The sequence below is a fragment of the Pezoporus wallicus genome, unplaced genomic scaffold (assembly GCF_028554395.1).
Source record: "Pezoporus wallicus isolate ANWC-B61680 ecotype Strahan unplaced genomic scaffold, APGP_CSIRO_Pwel_v1 contig_8791, whole genome shotgun sequence".
NCBI lineage: Eukaryota > Metazoa > Chordata > Aves > Psittaciformes > Psittacidae > Pezoporus > Pezoporus wallicus.
The window spans coordinates 1,297,008-1,308,372 of record NW_026635603.1 but is presented as its reverse complement, the minus strand read 5'-3'; the positions used below and the strand labels follow the sequence as shown (position 1 = coordinate 1,308,372).

Here is an 11,365-nt window from a genome sequence, read left to right as displayed (position 1 = left end):
GAATGGAGAGAATAAGCTCTTGCCTTTAACTGCTGTCTGTACTTTTGCTAATGCAGTCTAGTATGCTGTTGAGCCTCGTCCTCCATTAAGGCATACTGCTGACTCATGTTCAACTAGTCTGCAAAAACCAAATATCCTGTTCACCTGGTAAGCTGGTGGTCATGCAGCCCCATGCTGCAGCAGGCATTCTCTGCTTTCTCACCAAGACTGTTTTTTCTGGGTTTCTATTTTCTTTTCTTGTTCTAGGTGAGATAATTTTTGTCTAAGAGTAAGTTGATGAACTAGCATTGCCGTTGCCTGGCTCTGGGTAATGATAAAGTATCATGTGGCCACCTAGACAATATAGGCTACAATTAGGCTTACTATTCACACACTATTCACACACACACAGAGCCCCAGAAACACGCTTTTGAACATAGAGTGCTTTTGAAGAAAGCTCTGCAATGGAGAAAAGTCTTGTATAGGCTGTTCCTGTCCAGTTACATATCCACTCCAGAGCAGTCTAATTGCCATTTAACTAGAGACAGAGAGAATGTGACTATTCAGTGTTGCATATGCTCCGTCTCCCAGTATGGTGAATATTTGTAACTGCATTGGTGATAGATGCTTCCCTGAAATTTGTTATGTCATTGCCTGCATAGCCTAAACCTCTTCATGCTGCTACATCTGGCTGCTCGAGCCCTTTCACCATTCCTGGACCCACTCCAGAATGGTGTGCCAAGCCTTATAAAACTGTATGTTTTCTTTGCCATACAGCATTTTTATTCTTCACTATAGAAGACTTGTTCCTTATAGTATTGTCTTTAAAACTGGAGGATAAAGGAGTCTTGACTGTGCTGTGCTGATCGCCGTCATTCTTGAGTTGTGCTGTATAGGCCGTGATATGACCTTCCCCTCTTCCCCTTCCCACTATTGCATGATGTTGGCATTTGAAGAGATGGCTGCTTGGAGCAGCAGCAGGGAAGCTAGGGAATGGGGCCAAGTGCTTACCAGCCAGGGACCTCCTAGCTAACATTAGAACAGCTGTTAGGTGCCTCAGAGAAGTGTTGAAGGGGAAACTCTGGGAGTTGCTTCTTGGAAAAAGTGTGTGCTCTGGCAGTTTCTCTAGAGATTTTAGCTGACAGAGTATCTGTAAGTATTTGCTCTCAGGAAACAGCAGGCTGATAGCCTGGATGGTGAAGACAAGTCATGCTGGTAGAAAACCTTAACAGGATTTACATTAAGGACTAAGTATGAAGACCTGGAGCCAGCTGGGGAGGCTGGATGGACATTCTTGCATTGCTTCTTAAGGGTTTCAGTAAATGCAAATCCCCAAAATGGAAATGTTCTCTAGGACTTGTCTAGGCGAATGTGAAGGGAGCTAAGATACATGGCTGTAGCAGGGTGGCACACATCAGCCAAGGGGATGCGTGCCCTGGGATGCTGCAATGTTGGCATCCTCCCCATGCAATACACACAAATGCAGATTGAAGACAGAGACTGCCTTTCACATCAAGAGTGTCTATGTTCAGTTAATATTTCTTTGCTCTTTTGCTCCTCTCTGAGTCATCTATTGTTCTTTGTCCCCAGAGCTTCTCCATGAGGGAATTCAGTCTTGGTGATATTAATTTGCTTTGTTTTTGGGGAGCATTTGCCATTTAAAGCTATTTGTTAGCTTCCTTTCTTTATTCAGTCCATGTATTCAACTTGTTTCTTCGTCTGTCTCTTTGTCCTATGAGGATTTTCATTTCTTCTTTTTTGCCTTACTTCTCTAAAACACCAAGAGTCATCTCCCAGATTGCTCTTTATATGTGTGTTCTGAATTATCAACTTCCACCCACTGGGCTAAGAAACACTGTTGTGCTTCCATTGCTCTGATTGTAATTCTACTTCTTTCTTGAGAAAAAAAAAAAAAAAAGAAGTAAAAGTCAGCTAGTATAAATAAGTAATATGCTCTGTTTACAGAAGTAGAGCAGTGCCAGGAACAATTTGGGCTTTTAACTGAATCATCTGACCTTGGTTTATATGATAATGTCTTGGGAGAAGAGACTTGTCTACATATGCATATCAAGACAAATGTCTTAGTGTTCAGTAGATTTAGTCATAAAGTACGAACCCCAAAAATTTATAGAAATGTCAGATATGTCTTAAGAAAGAAAAAATGTAGTCTTGATGGCTTGAGAACTTTTTTTTTTCCTCTTTGAAGTAATAACTATCTTTTTTTGGCTGAGACTTCCTGATAACTGAGAAACACATTTCAAATGCTAATGTCATACTGAGACAGTTCTGACCACACAGTATGAGATGGAACAGGCTGAGTAACTAGGCTGACATTTAATGTGAGTGGTATTAGTGTGGGGGTACTTCTAAGTACAGCTGTCATCATGAGCTGGTTCCCAGGGTAGGAGGAGAGTAAGGTATCCAAATAAATCATGGTGACAGCTCTGAGACGGTGTCTCAGGCTTGAGCACAGGTCTGATTGCTTACTGAATACGTGATGCCCCTCTGTTCTCAGAATGCTAGAGATGGCTTCCCAAGTAGCTATATTTCAATCTCCTTCCTTTCTCAGTACATATGATCAGCTTTCCAAGTAGAGATACAGTACACTCCAATTTTAGTGAACCGTTTCATCTGAACGGAGATATCCTGAATATTCAAAAAAATGAGGTTTGCCAGCTATCGCTATTGCTCCTGTCCATGCAATGAATGCAATAAACTGGTTATAAAGAGGAATGTTGAACTGCCTCAAATGTGAGGCACCACCCAACCAGCATCTGCATAGGAAGAAATGACATTTTTGTCAGTGGATTGTCTTTCTCTGAAAGGGTCCAACAGATCTGCAGGCAGCTGTGAAACTCTTGCAGGCATAAGCAATGGGAGAGACCATCTTCTATACTGATGGCCCAAAGCCAACAGAAGAAAGATTGCATTCATCTTTCAGGGCTGTCCTTTCCTTGGCTCAGACTCCCAACAGTGATCCAGAAGCTAACCAAAACTTTGGGCTTAGAACAGGGAGCAATTCACTTGGAAGCAAAAATATTTGTTAATTCTTCAGTGATCAAAATGCTGACTGCACTGGAACCAGCAGTAAAAGTAGCTCAGCTTTTGCAAATGGTTTTATTTTTATTCAGAGCTTGTTTCTAATACTACCTGGAATAACTGCGGAACTTTCTGTCAAGTGTTCAAAAAAAGCCTTTTTCCATTTCAAATGCATTCATGGTTTTTAAAGGCCCTATACCAAAACACGGCCACCAACTCCTTACTGTCCCCCGGCATTATTTCTGACTAAAAGCAATACTGTGCTGTCTCAAATCTTGTGATGTCAATTACAGCTGTGCAAAATTAGTATAAAAAGTCAGGCTGGTGGTGCTTTTGTGGTGGTTGTTGCTACTTGGCTTCATGTGCTTACTCAGACACAACATGCACAGCCTTCTACTCTCATCTTTCAGCTATCTATCAAGCTTAGACAGCTCGACAGCGCTGTGCTAATACCTGCCTTGGGAGAAGCCAGGAGGCATCTTTTCACTGGAGCAGGTGGGGTTAGACCCAGGCTTCAGGAATTTATCTTTGCTGGAATATAGTTAGAATTGTAATGAATACAAAGTAAAGTCTGAAATTAAGGAGTTTCATATCTTCATCAGTTACTATAACACAGAAAACTGATTTGCCCTGATGTGCCACAGAAATATTCATATTTCCTGTTCTGTCCTTCATGACATACAAATACCTTAAAATAATCACATATGTATGTATGCATGTATGTTGTATGTGGTAATTAAATCTTACAGGTGAACAGTTTTGCACCATTTGAACAAAACGGAAGAGCCCTTTTCTTGGTGCACAAAGAAAAGACAAAAGAAAAGAGAAAAGAGAAGAAAAGAAAAGAGAAAAAAGAAAAGAAAAGAAAAAAAAGAAAAGAAAAGAAAAAAAGAAAAGAGAAAAGAAGAAAAGAAAAGAAAAGAAAAGAAAAGAAAAGAAAAGAAAAGAAAAGAAAAGAGAAAAGAAGAAAAGGAAAGAAAAGAAACCATGATAAATCAGCTCATGACAATGAAGTATCCCAGTGCTGACACAGGAGCAGAGCATGAGTTTATTAAGCAAGCTGTAAAAATAGCAAAAGAATGAGTTTTACATAAAATGAAACCACTTTCAGTACACATTTAGTATTATTGTCTTTGTTATCCAGTATGTACAGCCCATGTGTTTTGTGCTTATCTTCAGGAAATTCAAAAGTATATTCTGAGAGGTCATCAAAAGTCACTAAAAGGAACAGTGAAGCACAGTTAGTCAGGATAGTTTAAAACAGTTCACTGGGATTCACCAGAAAATACACAGAGGAGGCAACTTAGCCTTGAAAGAGCTTGGGGATGTTGGTGATCATGATTTTTTGGCCATTATATTTGCCGAGGGTTATGTGTATTTTATTTCACTGAAATGTCCACTCTTTTTTTGCATGTACATTTTGGCCAGGCAGAAAAAGAAGAATTTGGGCATTTGTCTAAATTTCTAAATGTTGGGCATCCTGGAAGTCTTAGTGATGTTGCAAATATACACAGGTTACTAACGTACTGCTCCAAATCTCACCTCCAGCAAAGATGCTCATCAGATGCGCTAGGCTTTATAGAGAAATTATCTTCAGACACTGAAATACATTGTGAAGAGAGACTTCCTACTCAGGCATGAACATCCCTCACTCTCTAAATATAGGCAGATATCCGAACTATTACATGCCCTACTGTGTCCTTGCAACTGGAATCATATCAAGAAGGAAATGAAAGTAAAATTTTGCAACATATGGCAATAACTGCAGCACAAATGACAGCAAAAGTCATTTTCCTGCTATGCATTAAATTCACTCTAATGGCAAAGGACCGCAAGTTTGGCGAGATAAAAGGAAAGCAAAAGAAGGCAAAAGAGATAATAATTTGAAAGTGGAAGTAGCAGCCTCCGCTTCTTGGGGTGCGAGAAGAAATGAAAGGGCTCAAGAAGAAATTAGCTTCTCTGGTTTGAATGTGAAGGCAAATATTTTAGAACAATAAATCAAGGACAAGAGCATGTGAGAGGCTGAGAACATCACAACTCTCTGAAGCACCTGATAGTGAGTCTGGCTGCACAAGATTGAAATGTGTTTGGTACACAGAGAAGGAATGATTTTGCAAATACCTATTTACTGTAGGAAGATGATTGTATATTTCATGTCTATCCAACAGCATCCTGTGCCTCCCACTTGCCAATTAAGTCATTCACCAAAAACAGATTGCTTTCCTAATTACAACGTTTGATCCCTGGACAGTGTTGAAAATCCTTTTTTATATTTCTGTAAGATTTATGGGGAACTATATTCATGTGGGTGTATTGAGACTCATTGAACAAATGCATCATTAGTAAGCATTTAAAGCATTGTGATATCTGCACAATCCATCAGGAATTCAAGAAACTTAACTGCAAAAAAAGAACAAAGACTGACACAGTTCCATTTCAGTGTCTTCTTAGAAAATGCACATTCCCTTTGGAAAGTGTGAGGTAAATGCACAAATACACAGGAACACCCAAGTATTCTACATCTCTTCTTACTCTTTTTGTGATTATTCAGTAACTAGGACCTATGTTTAACTGGGTAATTGGATCATCAGCACCAGAAGCAAATAAAAACCCTATAATACGTTCAGTCAAAACTAATGATGGAATTCCAGAGCCCTGTGGATCACTCTGTCTTCAGCGTGCCTTGGGATTTGAAAATCCAGCTATAAGCTGACAGAACACTCGATAAATGATGCCATGGGAAGTGGTCTCAGTGACTTCATTAGTCTTTCTTATCTTCACTGGATCTGTCACGCAGCTCTCCACGCTTCACTTACGGAGCAAATATACTGCCTTTGCGCTAGGGTATTTGTTATAGGGGACGGGGCAAAAAGCAATTGAGGATGATTATATAATCTGTAATTGATGGATCCTTTTCTGAAAGGTCCTTTAGAATCGACTAGACTAGACTAGTAACAGTAGCACTTTATCTCCTTACTCCTGAATAACAGGTAAGAAGAAAGTTTCTTTGAGTTTCTTAAAGGGCTCACATGACCTTACTACAGGGACAACCTTTAGTGTATCACAAAGTCACTGTGAGATTGTGATCAGTCCCTTGAAGGGATTCCAGTTTATAGATGAAATTAACTGAAATGCTGGCATATCTCCAGCAGGGAGTAGAGGACAGTGCAGAAATTCCTGGGCCAATTACATCCATGAGGTTCAGCGCGACACCTTAAAGAGAAACTATCCAGGAGCACCAGAATGGGATAACTATCATCAATGGTGCACTATCTGATCCAATAATCCTGCCTCCCAGCAAAAGCTAATTGGGTTGGGCATGGGGATGTTCTAGAAGTCCACAAATTCTGGCAGAAAGCTCCACTGCAACGTACAGATAGGTGTATTTATCAGGGGGAAAACAGTGACCAGGTTAGGATGATCTGTGACAGAGGAGGAGGTAAGTTCAGTCCACCCTGAAGAGCCTGGATACCGCTCCGCTCCGGTAGTCAAAACAAAGAGGGCGGTAGAACGCGTCCTTGACAACAGCGAGCATCAGTTTGTTGTGGCAACAGCACTTAGGAGGTCAGCCAAGGGCCAAGGTCAGAACCTCTGCAGTCACTGTCTCGTGTTCTTTGAACTGGGACAGCTGGTTTCACATTTTACGTGTGGAAATCCTGTGAAGAGATTGTTGCCTTCTGTTTAACCTGCTACCTGCTCCGCCTTTGGACATCAGTTAGCCATGGTAATCAGCTTGCTTTACTTTCTTCCTCTTCTGCGCCTCTTCCTCAAACTCGACAAAACCCAATTATCTTACTTGCATAAATCTTTTAGCAGATGTAAAATCTATGCCCTATATCACTTTTATAGAATGAAGCAAGTACTGTGAGCCTGGAAACAAGAGGCTGAACTCTTAGTTCACAGGCTGAAATGTCTACCTAGCTGTGGTCACTTAAAAGGATAATGTGGATTTCTATCTATTGACTAGACGTACCCTGCAAGTTCTGATCTGATGATGCTGGAGGCAGTAAGAAACTCCCTAGGCTGAAGTAGATTTTCAGTCAAGGTTTATTTCCAGGAAAGAAAAGCCATCCTTATCTGAGCTGCGGAAAGATATTGATTATGTTACGTTTTATAGAAGCGTGATATACTATTCTTACTTCTTGGGGGCCAGCTCCACAGGTTACTGTAAGGGGAACTGACAACAAATTCTCTGCTTAAAAAGCCTTCAAGTGAGATTTTCAGGTCTGCCTCCAGGCCTATATCCAGCGATTTATTTTTTTCATTCATACCTAGGCAAGGAACACGATGGAATGGAAATGAGAGCTAAGCCCCTAGACACTTTCCTATGGGCTCCAGTATGCCCTGTGTGTACGTACCCACATTCTCAGAGTCGTTCCTGTTCTTGCATCTAGAAGGGTCACCTGCTTCATTGTCAGCACAGAGCTATGTCCGTTCTACGTTCTACTCTAGAATGTCCCTGGAGGTGCTTTGGCATCAGTGGAGGGCCCCTGTCTTAAGACAGGAACCCTGTTTGCTAAAGACCAGAAAATACAAGGAGATTTGGAAGAAAGCTCTGATCTAGAAGAATCAGGATTTTCTTTCCAAACAGTTATGGTAGAGCTTAAAAAAAATCAAAAAACTCTAAAACTGACTTCCCAGAAAGCCCAGAAGCATGAAAAGATGGTAAGTGGAAAATAAAATTCTTCCAGATGTAAAACTACAGTGCATCATGGAAGATGTAGATCAGCCAGGAAACTGAATCTGCAAAGGAAAGTGAGGATTGTGAGACATTAGAGTTTATTCTCAGAGGTGAAGGACCTCAGTAGCTCCCGTCTTTATAGATTAACATCAAATTCACAAAATGTAAAATCCTTTCACTTGGTCAAAAGGGCCATAGTGTTTGGTTTTAACCAGCCAGGCCCTCATTAAATGTTGTCAAAATTTTCTTCACATTTTCAAATCAGAAAATTTTTATATGGTGGATATGTCATATTTTGTAAGATGACATTCAATGGAAGATTTCCAACTTTAGGAACACCATTTTTAAAGGGAAATAATGGATTTTAGGTAACTCTTGAGTCATTATACAAATGTGTGCATAATCACTTGAACGAATATTCAGGTTGACTTAGATGACCATATTCTATTTTCAACTATCAGCTTAAATATTAATTTATCCTCCCTCTATCTAATTTACTGCAGAAAGACATCGCAGGCACTTCAACATTGTCTTCCAGTTCAAACAATGAAAAGGAGAGCATGGACGCTAAGCGTCCTATAGGATGTTTGGATATGGGAGAAACCAGCAGTTCGCAGTCAGAAGTGTCCACCGAAACAGAGGAGGTCTGTGACCAGAAGGTCACAGGAATTAATCTTGAGCTTGAGAAGTTGAGGTGGCATTTTGTGCTGACTAAACTGAAATGTGAACAGGAGGATAAGGAAAAGCAAAGGCTTCATGAAAAGAGAATGGAGCAGATTCGTCATCAGGCAGTAAAAGGATCGGTAAGTAGGCAAACACAAAAAGGGATGAACACAGTAAAGACTGAAACATTCACATGACATGAACCCAGGACAATATGTTAAGCAGTTTGCAAGATTTTATTCTTTTAGGTGTTGAGTAGTCCTGGGACTTCTTTTAAAATCCTGACTAGGTGATCTTTACAGCTTGTACACAAACTTAAGGAGAATGGAGTTGTTCCACTCTGTAGAATATGACCTGTGGCAACATTCATTGCTATAAAATATATTAAAGAACAGTTAACTCACAATTAAGAGTATGATGTAAGGATCCAAGAACACTTTTTTTCCTTACTTCCTCCCTCCCCATCAGAGGGATTGCTCTGAACACCACTTTGATCAGGTTTCTGTTTCTACAGAAATTGCTAGTGGGAGCAATTTCCTGGGTTACAGTTAGATGACTTAAGATGATAAATGCATGAATAAATAATCGGATGAAAGAACCTCCCAAAGTAATGAAAGTTTTATAGACAATTAGTCAGATTTGGCAAGCCTGTTTTTTGCAGAAGTAGATGAGGTTATTGTATGCTCAGGCATATGACTCTGTGGTTAACGGTAGTCCAGCCCAGAAGAGACCATTCTATTTGGCAGAGTTTAGCAAATGGCACAGCTGCCACTCTTGGTTGCCTGGGCTCTTCCTGATCACATTGGCTGTCTGTGGGCTCAACTCTCCTCCAGTTTAATGCAATTTCTCATTAGACTGAGAGATTAAGAGGAGTATCTGATTCTAAATCCTCAGAGTTTTAGAGGTACTTGCAGCGTTTGCCTTCTCTTGCAGATTCTGTGCTCTAAATCAGGACAGGATAGGAGGGTATGTTTTACACACTCATTGTAGCATGCATGTTGTGGTTGTACATAGGAGCTCAGATCACACACAAGAATGGCACTGAGCTACGTACCAGATAATCTCTGAAGTTTTCCATATATATTTATCGATTTATTCATATAGCTAATCCATAGTCCTGGATAGGATCTCACAGTTAGGTGAAGTAAATGTAGTTCCTATGAAATCAGTGAAGTTCTATCAGAGAAAAACAGTGAGGATCAGGTCCAGTATATATTTTGCTAGATTACTGACATGCATCTGGATTAAACAAATTAACTACTGGATTTTCTTATTAAATTAAGACCTGAGAGATTGCCCATGAACATGTGTAAAGGTGTGAAATGGCCACACAGTGGAAAACCATAGGCAACAGTTTATTCCACAGATGTAGAGACAGATGCACAAAAGCCTTACCGTGGATGTGCACTCACTTCACATGACCTGCTTTGTGTACCTGCACACTAGTTCTTGCAGTAAATATGAGGTCAGTCACCTTCATTTCAAAGAGAAAAAGCTTAACTTATGCTATGGGTCTGGTGGGGGTGTGACATTTGCCACTGAACACAGCATAGCTGATGCACTTTCTATTCACATGCTGGCATATCTCACAGCAACTTTTCATGAACTGAGCGTGCCAGAGGGCCAGGTGTGCTCAGAGAAGCATGGAGTGGATGTGTGACACAATGTGTGTCTTTTCCTTTTTCTGCAGGTCAGCGAAGGACTCCAAAACGTTCTCCAGCCCTCGAACCAATATGCCTTGTTCCTTTACTGCTTCATCGTCTTTCATGTTATTTATACTTTAAAGGAGCTGGTCTTCTACGTTTTCCAAACCCATTACCTGTTCTGTTTTGCTATTGTGTACTACATTCTTAAAATTATTTTCCAAGATTACAGAAATAACAATAAATTTTCTTAAGAAAAGCTGCTTGTTCTACTCTTTTTGCCCCATTTTTGCTGCTTTTTTATTATCACTACGCCAATCATACATGCAGGATTTCAGTATCATTACATGCCTATTTAAGGAAAACCAACTGATTTCCTGAAGAAAATTGTCACTGAATGGCATCATCTGGTTTCATGCTGTCTCACCAACATGTTTAGCATCATTCCGGAGCATTCATCCATGCAAATAAAGGTACACACAATAAGAAATCATTTTGGAACATCTTCTATTTTATCTCGCCTCCTTGGATTAGCACAGTGACTTGATCTTACCTATAATGAATTATCACAGAGAGGTTTCACAGTTGTGTTTATTAGCATGGAGGGAGATGCTCGAGAGAATTTAATGATCTGTTTGCTACCATGCGCAAAAGTGGCAATGAGACATTGCTTGCTGTAGTTAAGGCTTACATACACACATTTAGAGAACTAGACCAATCAAAAATAAGTGAATAAAAGCTTTACCCAGCTGCAGTTCCTCTTTTTCCAGCAAAAGTAACCATTAGCTCTTGCTGAAATCCCAGGCCCCTTCAGCACTTTAGGATTTCTGTGGAAGGCAGTGATTCGACTTTACTTTTTTTTAAGTGACTGAAGACCTCTAAATAAGCTGCTCTCAAATCTGTGCTTTTCCTTCACTAAAATAATGAGAATGTCACCCAAACACTGGAGAGAAGTCTGTCCTTTGTTTTCTGCTGAATCTGAAAACACTGCAGATAGCCTGGATATAAATATGGTTTGCAATAGCACAAGTGACTTTGAATGCTTCTCTTCATTGTTGGTGACTCTTGGATTTTAATCAACAGAGGTTGTATGAATCTGTATGAATATTAAGTCAAATTACAGCTACAAATATAGAACCATAGAACTCTCCCCCTTTATTCCACTTTGAGCAACGTGGTCTAGTGGAAGGTGTCCCTGTCCACAGCAGGGGGTTCAAACTCGATGAGCTTTAAGGTCCCTTTTAGCCCAAACCATTCCATGATTCTGTGGTGTAATGGTTTGGGTTGGAAAGGACCTCAAAGCTCATCTAGTTCCAACCCAGTTAGTCACAGATGCGAGACCACTAGAAGTTCCACAGCA

General features: G+C 40.2%; 1 protein-coding gene across 1 annotated transcript; it reads left to right on the top strand.

Annotated features, from left to right (window-relative positions):
• Nucleotides 1-7,611: 7,611 nt before the first annotated feature.
• Nucleotides 7,612-10,498, top strand: TMEM247 (transmembrane protein 247). Its single transcript, XM_057396952.1, has 3 exons — nucleotides 7,612-7,683; nucleotides 8,203-8,502; nucleotides 10,053-10,498. The coding sequence occupies exons 1-3, from the start codon at nucleotides 7,612-7,614 to the stop codon at nucleotides 10,257-10,259; spliced, it is 579 nt and encodes a 192-aa protein (XP_057252935.1). The 3' UTR covers nucleotides 10,260-10,498.
• The last annotated feature ends 867 nt before the right edge of the window (nucleotides 10,499-11,365 follow it).